Source organism: Phascolarctos cinereus, unplaced genomic scaffold (assembly GCF_003287225.1).
Source record: "Phascolarctos cinereus isolate Bilbo 61053 unplaced genomic scaffold, phaCin_HiC Scaffold_9;HRSCAF=440, whole genome shotgun sequence".
Taxonomy (NCBI): Eukaryota; Metazoa; Chordata; class Mammalia; order Diprotodontia; family Phascolarctidae; genus Phascolarctos; species Phascolarctos cinereus.
The window spans coordinates 131,611,357-131,633,267 of NW_027556402.1; the positions used below are offsets into that span (position 1 = coordinate 131,611,357).

Sequence of the window (21,911 nt, forward strand, 5' to 3'; positions counted from 1 at the left end):
TAAGGAGAGAGGAAGGTAAGGGAGGATTTTGGTAGAAGGACATAGTAGAAAAGTCAAAGAAGTGTAAAAGTCTGTGCAGCTTGGTGGGAAATCGGGAGATGTCTGTCCTATATTCTCTCCTTAAACAGAGGTTGAGGAGTTCATGACTGCCCTCTCCAATCATAGGGGGAGACAGTGTAAAAGAGAGTGGGATAATTCAAATTTGATTGAATCTTGCAGATGATGGGATTTTCCAATAATGAAGTTCCCAAGGCTTGTTGAAGTAAAAAAAAAAAAGTCCAAAATTAGTGCAGCCAAGTGGAAAATAAGGTAATAGCAACATTTAGCATTTATAGGGCTCTGTAAGGTTTGCAAAGCACTTTAGAAATAGTATCTCATTTTATCCTCACAACAATCCTGGGAGGCAAGTTCTGCTATTATCTTCATTTTACAAATGAGAAAACTGAGGCACATAGTGGTTAAATGATGTGCCCAAGGTCACACAGCTGGTAAGTATCTAACTCAAGATTTGAACTTAAGTCTTTTTTACCTAACTAATGCATTACTAATCCAGCATTCAGAAAAATCCATGCTTCATTTATGTAAGCATTTGAGAGATGTGTCTATGACTAAACTTGATTTGGTTAAGGGTAATAGATTGAGGTTTTCTATAATTCTGTAGGCATACACACATTTATTTTAAAAACTTAACCATAGATGTAAAAGAAAACTTAATAATAATTCATATTCATTGAGTATTTTAAGATTTACAAAGGGCTTTTATCATAACATCTCCATGAAGTAAATAGTGCAAATCGTTATTATCATCACCTCATTTCCAAGACCTTGAAAGGTTTGTGATTTGCCCCTGATCACACAGCTAGTAAGTAGCTAAGGTGGGATTTAAACCCAGATCTTGTGATGCCAGCATTCTATCCACTGTGTCACCATTCCTTTCAAGATGGAGTTTAAATTGTGACCACATAGGTACCTGTAGAGCAAGCCAGAAGCAAATGATTCCTGAAGCTATTTTCTGGGATAACTTTTTGTTGCCACCCCTCAGGGGATTAAGGGATGAGGAAGGACAGTTCCCAAAGAATATGTTCCAGGATTTATACCATTTCACTCTTATTCTTCCTCAGCAGTCTCTTTTTCAGAGTCTACTCCAGCACAAACCACACGGTCTAGGTGGTACATCAGATAGAGCCCTAGACCGGGTGTTCGGAAGACCTAAGTTCAAATCTGGGCTCAGACCAGCTATATTAGCCTGGTCAAGTCACTTAACCTCTGTTTTAGGTCCTTCATATATAAAATGGTGATAATAGTAGCACTTTTTCCCCAGGGCTTTTGTAAAGATAAAATGATATAATATTTATAAAATACTTTGCAAACCTTAAAATCCTATTACTATTATTCAAGTCTATAGATGTTTTTAGATGTTCCTCAGCAGAGGAAATTTCGTGGCACAACTATATATAGATGAGGTAAATCATTGTCTCTACAATTGCAATCAATCAATAAACATTTATTAAGTGTCTGTTACGTGCTAGGCACAGTGCTAAGCACTGGGAATAGGAAAAGAGGTAAAAAAAGGAACTCACAATCTAATGGGGGAGAAAATATGTAAACAAATGTATACAAAACAAGCTATATACAGGATAAATAGGGAATAATTTGAAAAGGGAAGGCAGTAGGATTAAAAGAGGTTGGGGAAGGCTTCCTGTACTAAAAGAGAATTTAGTTGGGACTTAAGGAAGCCAGAGAAGTCATTAGGTGGAATGGAGGAGGGAGAATGTTCCAGGCATTATACCAAGATATTTTCCCTCTATCCAAGATGTGAGCCCTTCCTGTTCATTCTTCTCGAGTTGAACCTGACCTCAAAAACTGTTCTTTTGAAATACAAGTAACCAATTAATTTATATATTTTATAAACCTAGATTCATCACATATGAGATTTGTTTAAAGCATATTTACATGGCTTAAAATTATAAGAAGCAACTAGTAATTATTACTAAATGGTTCTCTTTCCCTTAAGAATCAAATGCTTATAAGAAAAGACATTAGGTATTATGAATCAAAATTAAGTGAACTTCATTTGCAGGCTTCATAAGCTTTTCTGAACTCTGAATTTCAACTGACCTTAGTAATACAACTGCAGAGGGTAATGCCTGCTAGTCTCACAAAGTTTACCAAATAAAAGGCTTTAGTGTTAGTTTTATAATGAGTAGATAAGACTAATTTATAATGAATGAAACAAAAATGTTTCTACATAAAAGGATGCTTCTGAAATATTTAAAGAACATTTTTTATCTTTAGAGATTTTAATATTCCTTTTTATATAACATTAATTTATTTAGCACACTCTTTTCATAGTATAAATATAAAAAACCTTTTCCTGACCAAATGATCCAATTTTAAATTAATAAGTAAAGTCCAAGTTATGAATGTTTTGCAACAGTTTCTTAACCTGATTTCTCAATTTCAGGTTCACTTCTGGGTCTTTCATTAATTACTACATATTCAATTCATTTCAACAAGCATTTATCGAGTGTCTCTTTGCCCAACACTATGCTAGATGGTACAGAGGATGGAAAGCCTGCCTGGCATAAGGAAGATCATCTTTGTGAGTTCAAATCCAGCCTTAGACACTTACTAGCTGTGATCCTGGGCAAGTCACTTAACCCTATTTGCCCCAGTTCCCTCATCTATAAAATGAATCATAGAAGGAAATAGCAAACCACTTCAATGTATTTGCTAAGAAAACCCCAAATGGGATCACAAAGAGTTAGACGGGTCTGAAAAGACTCAACAGTAAGAAGAACACTACTTGGAAGCAGGAATAGCAATGGGGAAGGCAAGGTAGAGCTAAATTTATAAAAAAGAAATCTATTATAGGTTCAGTGGTCTCAATGAGCTTTTAGGCTTGTGAAGACACTATATAGGGAGTCTGAGGCTTAAGTTTTAGTAGCATAAGACTTCAGTAAGATGTTTGAGAAGACCCCCTATTTTCACTTATTTCCATAGTTCAGTGGATGGATGTGGACACCCCCTCTACTAGTTCAGATGGAATCTCATCCATGCCTTCTCATCCTTTGGGATATTTCTTCCTGTCTTTTTTACAAATTCTCCATAAAGCACCTACTTAAACCATTGGGGACCTTCTTTTGGTTCTCCTAATATTTCTTGGATACTAGTACAAAAATCAGGTTGTCCAACACTCTTTCTTACACTAAATACATAAATTCCTTTTCCAATCACACACCTCCTAGATGATTTTTTTACACCAATTCTTGTTCACACCAATATGTTGCAGTTTACCTAATCATTTATTAATTTGACCTCTGAATTTACTTAATCTGATTATTCTAAAACCACTGTAATCCAGGGTTTATCCCTATTGGGAGATATTACTATGGAAATTTGAAGCATTAGAAACACCTATTCTTAGAGGGAAAATAATTCATTTACCCAGAGAATCTCTCATGTCCATGACTTTGAACCTGAGGAACTTTTGAGAAGAAGCCAAGAGGGCAGTGACAGAGAAACCCTCAGGCTCAGGGAATAGCACTTTTCAGGACTCCATGCTGAATCCTACAAATATGAAGCAGACTGAAGGCTACAGCCAGAGAAGAGTGGAGGCAAATCATATCAAGAGCCAAAGGCAAGATTAGATCCAGAGAGCTGATCGATTCAAGACAATAGATGGCCGTTGTTGAGAAAGCTTGGGTTAAATCTCCTCAGCTCCTTCTGATTACCCAAAATACCTCCAATCTTAGCCTTCATTATGTTCCACTCCCTCACTATCCATCATAGAGTTCCAGAAGGTATTCTACCTTGACTTGACAGGGCGAGGTCGGGAAGGAGGGAAGCCTTTCATGGCCCTTTGGCTTTTTCTTGGAAATCCCTGAGGTTCAAAGCCATGGGCACTTAAAGAACTCCAGGTCTATTGTTTCCAGAATGTACCTCATTTCTGTGGTAACACACCTAGGAAGCCCAGGGTTTCAATCATGTTCCAAGATTTACAGTCACACAACATAACCAAGAAATTATCAGTATTTAAAATAATGGTAAGGTGTTAGGTTTGGGTTTTTTGCATCAAGCAACACTTTCAATATGCTTATACAAAAATAATTTCACATAAAGCAATTTCTAAAGAATACCAGAGCAACGAAGTACAAATAAAATTATTAGAACTAGTAGATAAAATAATAAAAGTTACACAGCTTAAAACAAGAATAGAATAAGTCAAAAGTATTGTCTTAAGGTGTGGGGTCCAAAATTGTCCAATTTGCAAGAAAAACCACTGAAGCAGAGCTGAACCATTAACCATTTATTAAAAGGACTAGGTTCCCTCCAATGAATGAAACTTCAGATCTTCCTCATGATCTTTGATGTCCTCTTCCTCCATGGTTTTAGTTTTATAGTGCTTGATATCCAAACAATACAGACAAAGCAAACTAAAAATACAGAATCCCATTGATTGATAGAACTTGCCCTTGACCTTCCAGGAAGGTCTACACAAAATATAAATTCCCATTGGTTGTCAAAGAGTCAATGAGCAGACCCATGTGTTGGACTGATAAACAGATGTCAAAACATCTACATGGGCTGCTGGGGAAGTGGAAAGGCAGGCCACAGGCTGGCAACTGGGGTCACTTATTGGCCAAATGTTCATGGCCATCTCCCCATGTTGGGAAATAGAGAGATGGCAAGGGAAGAGACAACAAAAAATCATTGGAGGACTGAGGGATGGTGGGGAAACAAAAAATAGCTAGGGAACTTTCTATGCCATGGAGTCATCTTTGTTACACTGGGCTTGCTTGCCATAACAAGGCAAGGTGGGGGTCTTCTAGTTAGTTTACTATGATTAAGCAAGTAAACTTACAACCTGCAGTTTGAAACTCTGGAGCCTAATATACAGAATTTATAATCACTGCTCCTGTGAAATCATATCAAACTGGTTAATGCTGATTGGAATAAAATAGGGGTGCAATTAATCATCTATCCCAAAGAAGAGTAATTTGTGTAGTAACAAGTATTAAAGATGGGTTCCTTCTCATCTGCATATAAATACATTGAGGTATGTCCAATCACAACACCCATCTCTTCCATTAGCCTACCATTTCCACTCTTTCCTCCCATTCACTTCCAAACTTTTTTGAAAAAAAAAATAGTACACACTTGATATTGTACCACCTAGTTATGCCTCTGCCCCTTATGGTGTAGTTTAGTAGAAAGAGCACTTGGTCGTAGAATCAAGAATTGGATTTAAGTACTGACTGTTACATTCAGTAATAATGTAATCTGAGCATATTCACTTAACTATGTCTGAGACATAGTTTTCTCATCTGTAAAACACACCTACTTCTCAAGGTAACTGGGGAAAACATGTAGCTATATAAATATTAATTATTTATAAAACTGTGAGGTTGGACTAGGTCATAGGAACAAAGATTTAGAGTAACAAGGAACCTCAGAGACCATCTAGCCTGATCCCCTTGTTCAGAGATGAGATCAAGGGAGATTAAATGACTTGTCCAAAGTCACACTATTGTTAGAATTTGAACCGGGGGCCTCTAACTCCAGAGCTTCATGACCTCTAGTGTCTCTTCCCACTCTAAAGTCCAAGAACTTTATGATCCTATAATTATTACATGGTATCTATACTTAGATGTCTCATTAGCATTTCTGTTGTTTGCGCATTTCCCTAGACTATTTTTTTTTTTTACTTTTAATGCCTTGTTAAAGCGGGGCTCTGCTTCCAGGATAGAGGACACAGTGTCCTAAGCTTCAGGGGTTTTGTGCAAGTGTTTTCAGAACTGCTTCTAGAGACCTATAAGTTTTCAGTTCTTCCAAGTTGGTATAATCTAAGGAGAGGTGCTTACTACCCTCCTGGCCTGTGAGCGACCACAAGAACTCTTTTCTGCCCTGGAATTGTGACAAGGGTCTGCCCTCCACTGTGGCCATGAGTTCTGCTATGCTAGTACTTCTCGCCCTGAGACTGCCACCCAGGACTGGGACCCAGATCCAAGTATGGGCAAAGCAAAAGAGTCCTGCCTCAGTGCTAGTAAAATGACCCCTGTAATCTCCTTCTCACCCATTGTTCGACAACCCTTATTGTCTGTGGGCTAAAAGCTCCAGAAGCAACAGCTACTGCTGCTGATTCAGTGGATCCCAAGGCCTGCTCCTGGTTTCCTGGGTCTGGCCTGGCTCAGCCTGTTCTAGACTGTGCTCCATTCTCAACCCGGTATGATAGACATTTCCTGCTGACCTTCTAAGTTGTCTTTGGCTAGAAAATTATTTCACTCCATCCTTTTGTGGGTTCTGATGCTCCAGGAATTATTTTATGGCACTATTTAAAGGTGTTTAGAAGGGTTTGGGGAAGAGCTTAGGCTAGTCACTGCCTTTTCTCCACCATCTTGGCTCTACCGCCCCACTAGAGTTTTAAATTCAACAAGTTAATCTTAACTGTGACTGAATTTCTATACAAAACCTGTTCTTCCTTCTGGCATCCCTATTTCTTTTAGTGGTACCAACATTCACTCTGCTATCCATGGTCAAAGTTTTGGCGTTACCTTTGACTCTTCTGTGGCACTCACATCCTCCATCTAATCAATTTTTATCCATTCTACCTCCTCAATACTTCTGGCAATAGTTCATCTCTTTCTATTTTCACTACCACCAACTTATCCTTTAGTGGACTATCTAAATTGCTCTTTCTATCTCTAATCTCTTCCTCTTAGGATTCATCCTTCATACATTGTTTGGTCACTATTCCTTATAAATAGATGTAATAAGGTCACGCTTCTGCTCAAAATCCTTCAATAACTCCTTATTAGAGATCACATAAAGTACAAACTCCTTTTCTTGGTAGTAAAGGCCTTTTCCAACTTTTATTATGAATTACTTTTTTCCACATAATTTAAGCCCTATCCAAACTAGACTGCTTGCTATCCTCAGCACAGATTGTGTGCTCTCACTTTTGTGTCTTTGCCTGCCCTTGCTTTTCTCCCTTTTGAAATCCTACCAGTCATTAAGCCTCAGTTCAAATGCCACCTGTTCCATGAAGCCTTCCAGGTTTCTCTTAAATGGAAATAATCTCTCTCTTCTTGGGCCTCAATAATACTTTGTACTCATGTATGTGTGTGCCATTTTGTATGATAGTTACTTGTAAATGTCTCCCTGTTAAATCGTAAATTTCATGGCATTAGGGACTTCATCTTGTCTATGTCTGTATTTTCTCCAGGGCTCAGCACCATGCACATGTTCACTGTGCACATTTGAAGTGCCTAAGAAATGTTTGTTGAATCTATTAAGGAGAGATCAGATGAGGTGGATGTTTTATGTGGTTTTCAGCCCAATCAAATTGATTCTGGCTTCTACAAGGTTGTGTGCCAATGTAATAGACCACAAATATTCAAGCACAGACACATCCCATTCCTGATTATTCATAATAAAATCCATTCTTCTGTGGTTTTCAGGGTGTGTAAGTTTCTCTTTGCAATCTGTAAACTCATTGAAAAAAACCACTAGGTTCTTCTTTAAGTAACATGACCCTACCCTGATCTTACACACCCTTCAAAATGTTGGAAAATCAAATTTGATGAAAGTATAATGAATATTATAAAATTCTCTTTCAAATGGTGGTCTACACTAAGTGAGCCTGTACAGGGGTGGGGAACTTGCAGCCTCAAAGCCAATGTGGCCCTCTTGGTTCTCAAGTGTGGCCCTTTGATTAAATTCAAACTTCACAGAACAAATCCCTTAATAAAAAGATTTGTTCTGTAAAACTTGAATTCTGTCAAAAGGCCACACCCAAGGACCTAGAAGGCCACCTGAGGCCTTCCGGGCCACAGGTTCCCCACCCCTGGGCCCTAGTATAATATATAGATTACTGGACCTGGAGTCAGGAAGACCTAGGTTCAAAATCCATTTCTGGTATTTAACAGCTATGTGACCATGGACAACATTTAACATCTCTGAGTTATAGTTTACTCATCTGTAAAGTGAAGGTATTAGACTGGATGATCTTTAAGATTCCGTTCAGTTCTAAATCTTATGAACCTATATCAGAATGTCTTTCATCTTTGTGTGTTTCAAGATCACAGACAGTGGTTAGAATAGTGGAATCTAACGGTTGGCTACTCTTGAATGTCTTTCCTCTTTTCTCCTATCAATCCATTTGATATTTATAGAAATTTTCCACAGCATAAAATTACAATAGCTTACATTTATGTAGCTTTATAATTATCAGTTATTTTACACACTGGAACTATTCTTAGTTTTCTCCCTTCTTTATGCTTATCAGCTAAAGCTCCATTTTAATACCATCTCTTTTTTTCTCTTTCACCTCCATTCTACCCAATCAATTATAATACTATTAGGGGTTGTCACTTTGCTGAAACTATCCTTTTTTTCTCACCATTTGAATTAATTTTGTCTCTTTTCTTTTATCTTTCATTCTACTCCCTCAAGTAAAATTTTTGACCAGCAACACACATGAAGTTTTGCCATGATCAATTTGATACAGTAACACACACTTTTTTTAAAAAAAAAATTATTCATTTTTAGTTATCAACATTTGCTTTTGTAAGATTTTGAGTTCTAAATTTTTCTCCTTCCTCCACTCCCCACTCTCCAAGATGGTATGCAATCTGATATAGGCTATACATGTATGATCATATTAAACATATTTCTATATTAGTCATGTTGTGAAAGAAGAATCAGAACAAGAGGGAAAAACCATGAGAAAGAAAAAACAAAAAACAGTAAAAAAAAAAAAAGAGGAAATAATATGCTTCAATTTGCATTCAGACTCCATAGTTCTTTCTCCGGATGTAGATAGCATTTTCCACTTCCATTTCCAAATAAATAAATTTTGGAATTGTCTTAGATCGTTTCATTGCTCAGAAGACCTAAGTCTAACAATCCTGGGGGGACTCCAGCCTACCCATAGTAGTTGTGCTCAAGGGGGCCGAGCCACCGGTCACCAAGAAACAGAATGTAGAGAGAAAAGAGGAGAGGCCCCAAGATAGTGACCACATAATTTATCTGGGGAAACAACATGCAAACATGAAAAATGGATGAAAGATGGAAAATATAAATTAATGGTTTGATACAACAACATAAGAATTTTTTCAAAGCTATACAAGTGAAACCTTGGTCTGCATCCATGAGGTAAATTTATGCAACAGAGCCCAGACTTGAAGCAATTCTGAGCTTATGAACTGGTTTGTGTCTATTCCTCCATTTACAGATAAGAAGTCTCTAACCATGGGATGAGGTTTTAGCTTCCAGCCCTATACTAGGAAAGGCCCCTCTCTAGCACCTTCATGTTGCAAACAAAGCACAGCAGACAACTTTAAAAAATCAGTCACGGGTGTTTATGAAATTATTATTAAAATGTGGCAAATGTAGAATTCCAATAATTTTTTAAAAATACACAGAAGTAGGACAAGTATAGGATAAGAACCAGTCTTTCCTCTTAAAAGATATTCCCTCAGCATTCCTGCTACTGGAATGAATGTTACATAAAAACCCCCAACAGTCATATGCTTCTCTGCTTGTTATCCTGGTCCCCACACACCACACACACACACATATAAACATACCATGCAAGTGCATCACCCCCCCCACACACACATATTCCATCTCCAGTTTCCTCTCTTCCTAAAATGGGAAGAATTACAAATCCCCAAGGACTTTGCAGCCAGTTTACCTCTTGTCCTGGATGATTGGTTACACATGATTACCATATTGTTAAGAAAGTTCAGAAATATACCCTGAAAAATAACACCTATTTTAGGCCATACTCCAACTTTATAAAATCCGTATTTGGAGGTAAGTGTGACCTGTCCCAAAATAATACAGTAATTTTTAAGTGAATGGTGCCAGTGGTAGGTGATTTTATCATACTTCTCTCTATTATGCTTTCTTCTCTATGTAACGGTTAGCAAAACTATTCTAAGTTGGATTGTAGCACTATGAGAAGCTCTCCTGCCCAGCACAGAGACAAGGCTACTGGCATTATATGTGTCTATGAAGCATGAGGACAAGAGGGGTGCACAGTGCATAGCGCACTGTCCTGGGAGTCATGAAGACTTGCCTCAGACATATGCCATTTGTGTGACCCTAGGCAAGTCACTTACCCTGTGCTGGCCTCAGGTTCCTCATCTATAAAATGAAGATAATAAGTAGTACCATTTTCCAGAGTTGTTGTTTGGATCAAATGAGAAAATGTTTATAAAGTGCTATATAAATACTAGTTATTATTATTGCTATTGTTCTTTAAATGCTGTGATCTCAAGCAAATTCTCATTCATTGGCCAAATGAGTTTAAGCTACTTTTTTGCATTTCCAGAGACTAAAAAGTCTTGTGTTCTATCACTGTGAGATTTATTATTTATTGATGGCTGTCTCTCTCCTCTGCCTCTAGGCCAACAGGAATGGGCACAAAAACCCGAGGTTTGGAACGATGGATGATTGTCCTTATTGTTATAGCAGGACTATTGATTACCGGCATAACTGTTGGTCTTCTGGTTCATTTCTTGGTCGCTGGTAAGTATAACTTGGAAGGAAATTTCCTTAATTTCTTTTCCCCCAAGATAACTTTTCCCTACACGCATGTGAAAATAATGAAATTGGGATCTTTTAGGTGCTGTTTCAGAAATGATTGTTAGTTTAGTAGAGAATACCCTGGATTTGGAATTGGAGGATCTGAATTTAGATCCCAGCTAGCTGTGTGACCTTGGGCAAAGCACTTAACTCTTTGACCTCAGTTTCTTCATTCATAAAATAAGGGAGTTGGATTAATGAATTTTTAAGGTAATTTCCTAATTCTGAATCCTATAATCCCATAAGATACAATTAATCAGCTTAGCTATTGTCTTCCAAACAATAAAAGGTTATGTATGTATGTATGTGTGTACAAATGTATGTATGTATATGCATATATATGGAATATTCCTTATTCATTTAAGAAAAAACAAACATGAGGCACTTGTTACAAACTGTTCCATATTCATTCATCTCCTGGGATTGTAAAACCATGGATCTAGAGCTGAAAGGAATCTCAAAGTCCATTTAATCCATTCCCCTCATTTTACATACGAGGAAACCAAAGCACAGGAAGGTTGTGACTTACCCAATGTCACAAAGCCAGCAAGGCATAGACCTCCTTTCTCATAACATACTTTTTTTTCTGCCAACTTTTCTGTACATCAAGAACTATGGCAGAAATGATGTATTTATTTTATGTTGATTTGTGGCCATGTCCTAAGTAAAATTCACTAAAATTATATTTTCTCTATCACTTATTAATGTCAGACATGCACATACACATGGGAATAAATAACTTTCTTTTTTATGTAGCAACTTTCTCCATGGAGCTCAGTGTATACATTATCTAGCAAATTAATTGCAATGCATTAGTACCTAGTAAAATATAAGGCCCAAGCTCTCTGCTTTCATCTCCATTTCTATTGTTGCTGCCTAAGGATTTGTGGACCTTTTTCTTGCAGCTCTAAATGACCTTAAAAACACAGGCATTTTCCCTATGTCCCACAGCCTATCTGTACTCTTTCTCAGAGATAAAGTACCCCTAGCAACGTATGTATTCATTAGCTAATTGAACAAATAAAAACTATTTTGATGTGTCTGAGAATTAATTATAGCAAGGTTATAAAGAGGAGTAAAAAACCAAGAATCACTACAAGCATTATCTTCAAAATACATTTAATACTTAAGGACAAAAGTTCATTAGCTTTATGCAGCAAAAAGTACAAATTCTTTATACTCAGATTTATATATTGCAGTAGATAGAGTGCTAGACTGGAGTCAGAAAGACCTGAGTTCAAATCCTGCCTCAGCGAATTACTAGCAGTGTGACACTCACAAGTAAACTTCTCCAACCCTCATTTTCCTCATTTGCAATACAGGGATAATAATAGCACCTACCTTGCAGGGTTTTGTGGGGATCAAATGAGATAAGTTGTATAAAGCAATTTTCAAAACCTAAAGTGCTATATAAACACTATTTATTATTAATGAAGTTATATGTAATAGTATGTACATTATAGGTCAACAATGTCAATGAAAAATAAAAATTCATCATAATTATACACAAGCAGGCAGTTTGAAGTATAAAGATTCTTTATGGGGCAAATGATATTCCATCTGAAAATAAGTATTTATTAGATACACCTTAGTTCTACATGTCTTGGATGAGACCTTAGAAGCTGGCCTACATCTTTTAACCTGGGATTTATGAGCTCATTTTAAAAATATTTTGGTATATTTATTTCAAGATACTTGGTTTTCCTTTCTAATCTTATGTGTTTTATTTTGTTAATTCAAAGACATTATTTTAAAAAAAGGTTCATAGATTTCACTAAAGTTCCAAAGGTATCCATGACGTAGAAAACGTTAAGAATCCCTGATCTAGCCCCATCCTGGACCAAATTTTTCTCTAGATAACCATCTAGAGAAATTTGTTTCTCTCCTTACTTTTGCCTTCAACTGTAAGTTCAAGGTATGCTTAAATATTCAAATGGGTCTGTGTTCTCAAAGATTCAGGAATTCCTTCCAAAAATGTAGATCATGGACCTTTGTAGGTCAAGAGTTAGGTCTCTATAATCATGTTCTACCTACAATTCAAACTAAACTTTTTGAACACTGAGACTAAACTTATTCCCAGCTTTTTTACTTGTCTCCATTACCCCCTAACTTTTTTACTTCTTCCAAAAGTTAATCTATACACATACTTTCCCTCTCTCAGATGTTTGAATTTCATACTTTCAGTCACCCATTCTTGGATTGCTGCATTATGCTCATTAGAAATTCACATTTATAAGCCTATTGATGAACAAAAAAAAAAGTAACCATTTTGACACCAGTAAAAAGGGAACTTTCTGGACAGATATACAATAGAATATTGCATCACAGTGGCCTGATCATGGACTCAGTACAAACCTTTATTAGTGCTGGGTCTAAGACATATTTCTTCCTAGACTCAGGGTCTTATGCCCAAATCTCATCCTTATTTTTCTTTTGTTTTCTTTCCAATGCAGATCAGAAACTGGAGTATTATCATGGCACCTTTAAAATTTCAGATGTACAGTTGAATGCCAATACTGAGCAAGGCTATGCATATCATTATAAGGACTTACGTGAAATAAGTGAAATTTTGGTAGGTCCAGATTTTTCTATTTTCTTCATAGAAATTTAGTTGGAGGAAATCTAAAGACAATCTAATTCAAATCCTGAATTTTGAGAATGATGAAATTCTCTCAGGTCAAGCAGGAGTCCATTCCATTTGGTGAAGCCCTAATGGTTCATATCTATTACAGTTATTTTTTGTATCATAATAGCTGATCATTTGTAGCATATTTTAAGGTTTGAAAAATATTTTACATATATTATCTCATTAGAAATGTACAAAGAACAAAAACAATGAAATATACAAAGATGGAATCAACTGTTTTGTGGGGTAGTAAGTATCCCATCACTGGAAGGTTTGTAGAGGGAATTTAAACTTCATATTGGGGTTAGACTACATAGGTTCGAGGGGCCCTTCTATTTCTGGAACTCAATGCTTTTATACAATGACTCTGAAAGCAAGTGAGAAGCAGAGTATGCACTGCTACCCAAATCTTTTATTTCACATTCTGATGCTTTAAATTTTATACCACATTTCCTCCTACACATCTCACAAATGTTCATTCATTCAACTATCACTTCTTAAACAACCCTCCATGTGATAAGAGAAGGATTTTTTAAAGAGTCTTTTCCTTTGTAGAATTTAAAATATAATAGAGGTATTTAACTTACATGCAAATAACTATAATAGGTAATAAGTATGTGAGAGGTATGAAAATTATGATTCTTCTAAGTCTTAGTGAGGAAACATCTTTACCAATTATTCTAAATTTGTAGTCAGCATACTTGTATTCAAGTCTTGTCCTGACACACATCCTCCATGTGGCTGAGCCACTCATTTCACATTTCTAAGTCTTAGTTTCTTGATCTGTAATGCAGCAAGAATAGCCTCAACTCCACAACAGGGCTAGTAGACTATGGAATTTCTAGAACCTCCTCCAGCTCTAGGATTTAGTGAAATACTAAGAGGTAACTGATTCTAATTTAGGCCACTAGAAGAAAGATATAATGGATAGATGAGGGAAAGAATAAGAATTGGGGGAACCAGTTAGGTAAAGTTGAATATAGCTACTACAGATACAGAAAGTCTAACTTATGTAGACTTTAATACCCCAAAACTTTTAGTGAACCATTAGATATAAATATGTAATATTTATAAAAGCTGTTACACGCCCTAGGGCAGGTAGGTCACTGGTTCAGTGGATAGAACCCCTGTCCTATAATCAGGAAGATCTGAGTTCAGATCTGGCCTCAGGCGCTAGCTGTGTGACCCCAGGTAAGTCACTTAACTATTTGCCTTAGTTTACTCTCTATAAAATGAGCTGGAAAAGGAAATGACAAACTATTCTAGGATTTTTGCCAACAAAACCCCAAAAGGGGTCACAAAGAGTTGGACATGACTGGAATGAATGACAGCAGTAAAGACCCACTACAGCCAGAATCAAGTTAAGTTAACATTTATTAAAAATTTACTATGTGACAGACATTGTGCTAAGTGGCAGGAATAAAAATATGAATAGTCTGTTGCCATAATTTTACATATGTGGGCAGCTAGGTGGTGAAGTGGATAGAGCACTGACCCTGGAGTCAGGAGGACTTGAGTTCAAATCTGGCCTCAGTCACTTAATGCTTACTAGCTGTGTGACCCTGGGCAAGTCACTTAACCCCATTGCCTAGCCAAAAACAAAAACCCAAACATAATTTTACATATGGGGAAACTGAGGCCCAGGAAGTGAAATGATTGTGTGATCAAAGGTGACACAGGGTTCCAATCCAGAGCTCTTTTCACTACACCATGACATTTCTCAATTAGATGAGTTATGACAATAATGGCACTGATATTTGTAGGAAGGCTACTTTATGTAGCCTTCAGCACAAATAAATATATTTTTATAGCTTATACATGTGTGAATTACACAAAAGATATGTGATTTCATCATATTATTATACAATAAATGCCAACCATAGATGTCATGTAACAGGCTGGCTTACTCAAGGCAATCGAAAGGCTTGAACTTATTTAGAAATATTCAGACTAAACATCAAGAAGCTTACAAAAGTCTAGTTCCCATCATGCTTCTCACTTCATTCACCCAATATCCCTCATAAATCCACAATTGAGCATTTCACAATTTTAAATATTTTATTCAGGACCTCAGTGATCCTAAAGATATTCCCTTTAAAAAGAAAAGAGGGGGCTTCCAAGAACCAAATAATTAAACGTAATCCCCATCATAACCCCCTGACAAATGGAACAAAGGAGAATATAGCTATAAAAGGAAGAATAGAGAATGCTCAGGTGACTATAACTAGACTGTTAATGCCAATTCCTAAATCTTTGTCTATTAGCAAGACCCTGGAGCTGGGAGTCCAAAGACCTGCACTTGGAATCATATTGCCTTAGAGCTGGAAGTGACCTTAAACAAGCAACTAATCCAGGGGTTGTTAGCCTCTTTTATATATCATGGACCCCTTTAGCAGTCTGATGGCATCTACGGATCTCTATTTTTGAATGCAAAAAGTACACAGGGTTACCAAAAAAAACCTTAATTATATTAAATATAGTTATCAAAATATTTAAAAACAAAAATCTTCCAACCCTAGATTAGTACCAATGTAATTAGTAATCCACACCCCTTGCCCTAATCTCATTTTACAAATGAGGAAACTAAATTCAAAGTTACCCACAGAATTATGGCAGAGCCAGAGCTGTAACTCAGGTTTCTATACTCAATTGATTATGTATGTTATTCCCTCTTTGAACCAATTCTGGTCCAGGACTATTTCTTTTTCTTTTTTCTTTTTTTTTTCTAGAATTTATTTAGTATTTTATTTTTCCCCAATTACATGTAAAAATAATTTTTATCATTTTTAAAACTCCCTTCCACCCTCACCCCCTCATTGAGAAGGCAAGTAATTTGATATAGGCTATACATGTGTAGTCATGCAAACATTTCTATATTAGTCATGTTGAAAAAGAAAACATTGACCAAAAAAAACCAAACAAACAAGAAAAATAAAGTTTTAAAAAGTATGTTTCAATCTGTACTCAGACACAATCAGTTCTTTATCTGGGAATGTATAGCTTTTTTCATTATAAGTCCTTCAGAGTTGTCTTGGATCATTGTATTGCTGAGAGTAGCTAAGTTGTTCACGGGTTATAATATTGCTGTTACTTTGTACATAGTGCATTAGCTCACATAAGTCTTTCTAGGTTTTTCTGAGAGCATCTTGCTCATCATTTCTTATAACACAATAGTATTCCATCATAATCTCAAACCACAATTTGTTCAGCCATTCCCCAATTGATGGGCACCCCCTCAATTTCCAGTTCTTTGCCACTAGAAAAGAGCTGCTATAATTATTTTTGTACATATAGGTCTTTTTCCTTTTTGTTTTTATCTCTTTGGGGATATGGTGGTATGACTGAGTCAGAGGATATGCATGGTTTTATACCACTTTGCACATAGTTCCAAATTGCTCTACAGAATGGTTGAATCAGGTCACAACTCCACCAACAATGTACTAATGTCTTATTTTTCCTACATCCCCTCCAATATTTGTCATTTTCTTTTTCTGTTCTATTAGTTCCTCTAATAGGTAGAGTTCGTACCTCAGAATTGTTTTAATTTAAATTTATCCAATCAATAGTGAGTTAGAGCTTTTTTCATATGGCTATAGATAGATTTGATTACTTCATCTGAAAATTGTTCATATCTTTTGATCATTTATCAATTGGGGAATGTCTCTTACTTTTATAAATTTGCCTTGGTTCTCTAAATGTTTGAGAAATGAGGCCTTTATCAGACACTTACTTCAAAATTTTTTTTCACAGTTACTATTGCTAACTGCATTTTCCCCTCCACATATTTCCCCCCATTTATTCTATTCTCCCTGTCCTTTCACCCTGTCCCTCCTCAAAAGTGTTTTGTCTTTGACTACTCCTAATCTGCCCTCCCTTCTATCATTCCTCTTCCCCTCTTTTATCCACTTCCCCTCTACTTTCCTGTAGGGTAAAATAGATTTCTATACTCAATTGATTATGTATGTTATTCCCTCTTTGAACCAATTCTGATGAGAATAAGGTTCACTAGGGGCAACTAGGTGGTATAGTGGATGGAGCACTGGCCCTGGAGTCAGGAGGACCTGAGTTCAAATCTGCCCTTAGACACTTGACAGTTCCTGTGTGACCCTGGGCAAGTCACTTAACCCCATTGTCTAGCTAAAGAGGAATCTTGTTTTGGGTCAGCTGGGTGACACAGTAGGTAGAGCACTGGCCCTGAAGTCAGGAGAACCTCTGAGTTCAAATCCAGCCTCAGACCAAACACTTGACACTTACTAGCTATGTGACCCTGGGCAAGTCACTTAACCCCAATTGCCTAAAAAAAAAAAGAATAAGGTTCACTCATTCCTCCTCACCTCCCCTTTCTTCTCTTCTACTATAAAAGCTTTTTCTTGCCTCTTTGATGTGAGATAATTTACTCCATTCTACCTCTTTCTTTCCCTTTTTCCTAGTATATTCCCTTCTTACCTCCTAATTTTTTTTAGATATCATCCCTACATATTCAATTCACACCTATGCCCTCTGTCTATATATACTTCTTCTAACTGCCCTAATAATAAGAAAATTCTTATGAGTTACAAGTATCATCTTCCCATGTAGGAATGTAAACAATGTAACCTCATTAAGTCCTTTTATGATTTCCCTTACCTGTTTACCTTTTTATGCTTCTCTTGAGTCTTGTATTTGAAAGTCAAATTTTCTGTTCAGCTTTGGTCTTTTCATCCTCTTGAAAATCCTCTATTTCACTAAATTTCCATTTTTTCCCTTGAAGGATTATACTCAATTTTGCTGGGTAGGTGATTCTTGTTTGTAATCCTAGCTCCTTTGCCCTCCAGAATATCATATTCCAAGAACCTAGCCTAGGAGAGATTCTTGTAAATATTGATCAGTTGTTAAGTACTTCTTGTGTAACTTTTATGTACCCAGTGCTATGGGGCAAAGAGAAGATAAAGACATGATGATCTCAATCCTACAAGAGCTTAACAGAATCAGGCAAAAAGAATACATAAAACACCAACTAAACAATACAGAGCAGCGTATAATTAAGTGCTAAGTTGTGTGTAAGGGAGGTCAGCACAAAATGAAGGGGTCAAGAAGTGCTTTAAACTGTTTATCTTTGTCTCTACGAGGCAAGTTTCTCTCTGGTACAAGTTCACCTTGAGGGAATTACAAGAAAGACTCATGCCTCTCACTGGGCCACTCCTGTTCATTGTTGCTAAATTCCAATGAATAAAGCCAGATTTTTTTTTCCCTGTCCCATATGAATACTAACTTAATAGCTAAAGCAGGAAAGCTGGCATGTCCTGTTCTTCCTCTTGGCTTTGAATTTACTGATGTGAATGGGCAGAGTGAAAAAAAAATACAATGGGTTTTTACTCATGGACAGTGACAGCTTTTCCAAGTTTCCTGAGATCATAATTTAAATTTGTTGTTCAGTCATTCCAGTAATATCCAAATCTTTGTGACTCCATTTTGGGGAGTTTTCTTGGCAAAGATACTGGAGTGGTTTACCATTTCCTTATCCAGATAATTTTACAGAAGAGGAAATTGAGGTGAACAGGGTTAAGTGACTTGCTCAGAGTCACACAGCTAGTAGTATCTGAGGGAAGATTTGAACTCAGGTCTTCCAGCACTCTATCCACTGCACCACCTAGCTGCCCTCAAGATATAAATATATTTCACCTGTGGCTCCAGGAAGCTATAGCCTATATAACAGCAAGCTTTCCTGGCAGATGGACTACACGGGGTTGGGGGAGATGCCTATTCCAAGCACGTGAACATCCAGTTGGCAGAACAGTTGGATGAGAACAATTTGTGCCTATAGCCATAAAGGTGGTAGAAGCAGGCACTGTAGAACACTTAGAGTTTGGTCAGACATTGAAGATGTCAATGTCTTCCACTTCATCCCAGGCCATCACCAATCCTCTTGACTTTTGCCTTGCCACTGGACTGCAATGACTCTAGAAGAAAGAGTGAGGTTGATGCTTTGTACGCTTTTGCCTCACTTAAATCTAGTTCATGGGCAAATCAAGACATCACCCCATGATGTCATTGGTCCTCTTCAAAAACAAATTATAAATGATAACATTTCATCAAAGTGTCCTATGTGATTACTACATGAGGTTCACAGAACCCCTACAGTAATGCAGTGTTAATCATTCAGGCTGCTCTCAATTTAGATAGGGCCACAGAGTGCAAGAATACTAAAATTACTTAAGAGTGAAATATCTCAGCAGTGCATTAAGGACACTGAATTTGGGATCAGAAGTCTGGAATTTGAGCCTTGGCTCTGACATTTTCACCCATGCAACCAAGATTCTTCTGAAGTCCTGAACCAATATAAAGACTTTCATTTTGGCTTTCCATCTCTTTTCTCCCTGACACGAAATTTAAAAATAATCTCATATTCATTTCTGTTTCCCCTCTCTCTTTCCCCATTCTACCTCATGGTCTCATTTTTATCCATTGATTAAGATGTATCAACTTCTGTTAGGCAAATGCAAACACTACCATCTTTGAAGGTAGAAGGAAATTAGGAAGATAGATAAAGTCCTTCTCTAAATTAAATCATGGTCTATTCTTTCTGCTCAGAACAGTTCTGAACTGTTAACTCTTTCTTTTTAATGAGATCAGAGATGAAGACAGAAATTAATCTCAAAACAGCATTAAACAAATTTGCTAGAAAGTTATAAAGATTATTGCCTGGGAAACAATGGGAATGTGGTAGTGCAAAACAGCTTGATGAAATAATTTGAAGCAAAGGGTAAGGAACTTAAATTAGATCACAGTGCAGTGAACGTTCCTTTAAGGAAGGCATTCTTGCTATGGGAAAAGACCTAGTTAAGAAATCCCAGTCTGAGGCTGGATTTGAACTCAGATCTTCTTGTTCCTGGGTCTACCACTCTATCTATTGTGCCAATGAGAAGATGAATACCTGTATCTCCACTACATTTAACTTCAGTTAGGAATAGTACGGCCTGGGCATATATGCTGTGGATGCAGTGCTATAAGAGATTGAGCTAAGGTAGAAAGCTCAGGAAAGATGATCATTTGTTATAAAAATTCATATATCACCATTTGCCAAAGAGTTTCAACTGTTTTTTAAAATGTTTGAATTAGTACTCTTAGTGAGAAAGGTGCAGCTGTGTTGGAGGGAATACATCTCTTCTCACTGATATTTTCCAAGTCATTAGGTTCACCATCAAATTTAAGCTCGTCAGGGGCAGGTACTGTATCTTCTCTAGCTGTTGTGACTTCCCACTCTGCCTGCTTAGTAAGAAGTTCTCTACTTACTGGGTGCTCAGTACATGTTGTGTCCTACTAAATGCATAGCAAATTAATCATTTTAATGTACTCAGCATGCTAGAAAAGTTAGCATATTTCCCCAAAGGTTATCTTTATTGTTTCCTCATCAGCAAATTTAGAGCCATTATCTTGTTGATTCTGTCAATTCTTTAAAGTTGGTAAAAAGTTAAAAAACAAACCTCCAAAAAACAAACCTACAGTTAGAGCTTGGGAACTTAAGGTTGTAAAATTGTCAGAGTCTGACAAAAAGGAAATTCATTCTAATTCTTATTCCGTATCTTTAATAAGGCCAATCAGTACATCAAGGGAGACTCCAACATTTGTTAGCCTTGTAGTGATAGCATCTCTTCGTTTGATATATTGTTATATTGTGGAGTTAGGCCATATTGGTCTAGTAAGAACTTGGGACCTTCCTAATGTTGTATACTAGGAAATGGATATCACCTGCATGACAAGTGACATCATAAGACGATATCATCCCATGAATGACTTTGAGAACATTTATACTTCCTTGTCATTCCTCCCACTTCAGCAGAGTATATCAGGAAGTGTCATGCCAGTGACAAATCAATTACTTATGGTAAATGATAGGCATATTGGATAACCATACAGGTCTATATCTCTCAGTCTCACTATTATAGATATGGTAGTGTTAAAACAAATGTATAAAATTATAATGAAAGAGCTGCATTCATTGTTATAAAAAATAAGGAATTAAGTAAGGCAGAATGTTAAGTGATTGCATTATCTCACCCAAGAGGGAACTGTAATATTTGAAGAGACAAAACTTAGTGTAGCAGGGGAAAAAATATCTGAACCAGGCAAGAGTGAGGGAGAAGGAAAAGAAAGAGTGTCAGGAGATCTGGGTACTATTCTCTGCCTCTAATTGTGCTATCATAGAGTAGTTACTACCCCTCTCTGAATCTCAACTATCTTTTCTATAAAACTATGGATGGAAAGGAATATATCAGGAGATACAGGGAGTAGAAAAGTAAAAGGCACAGCATTAATATAATTTTTTAAAAATAAAAGAAATGAAGTGATATGCCCTTGATCCAAGAGAAATTATCTCAGTCCTTTAGAGAACACTACTATGCATCTTCTGCATTCAGTAATGAATTTATCATCATATTCAGGCTTTTCTCTCACATGTCCCTAAAGGATACAAACAATATTCGTTAGGCCATAGTCATAAGTCTCTTTATCATAGTGAGTCAGAAAAGTTTGCCTCTATACCCAATGTTATCTTTTCTATACCATTCTTATAGCTCCTGCTTTTGTGGATGACATTTGTTTCCTTCTCAGTCTCCCCCCCCATAAAATCCAGAAGTCACAGATGGAAATAATGCTTGGCTCAGTAGTTTTTCCAAGTAAGCTTCCTTGCTAGATGAATTATATCATCTGGTGA

The 21,911-nt window shown here is 36.8% G+C and overlaps 1 protein-coding gene across 2 annotated transcripts in view; it reads left to right on the forward strand.

Annotated features, from left to right (window-relative positions):
- The first annotated feature begins 10,422 nt into the window (after nt 1-10,422).
- The window catches only part of TMPRSS11A (transmembrane serine protease 11A), a 51,520-nt gene continuing 40,031 nt past the window's right edge, over nt 10,423-21,911 (forward strand). Inside the window, exons 1-3 of one of the 2 annotated variants that reach the window (XM_078148289.1) lie at nt 10,423-10,536; nt 13,047-13,169; nt 14,313-14,317. In XM_078148289.1, coding sequence (XP_078004415.1) covers nt 10,425-10,536; nt 13,047-13,169; nt 14,313-14,317 — 240 coding nt within the window. In that variant the 5' untranslated portion in view covers nt 10,423-10,424. The remainder of the gene's footprint in view (nt 10,537-13,046; nt 13,170-14,312; nt 14,318-21,911) is intronic. The other variant, XM_020999836.2, reaches the window with a different exon arrangement.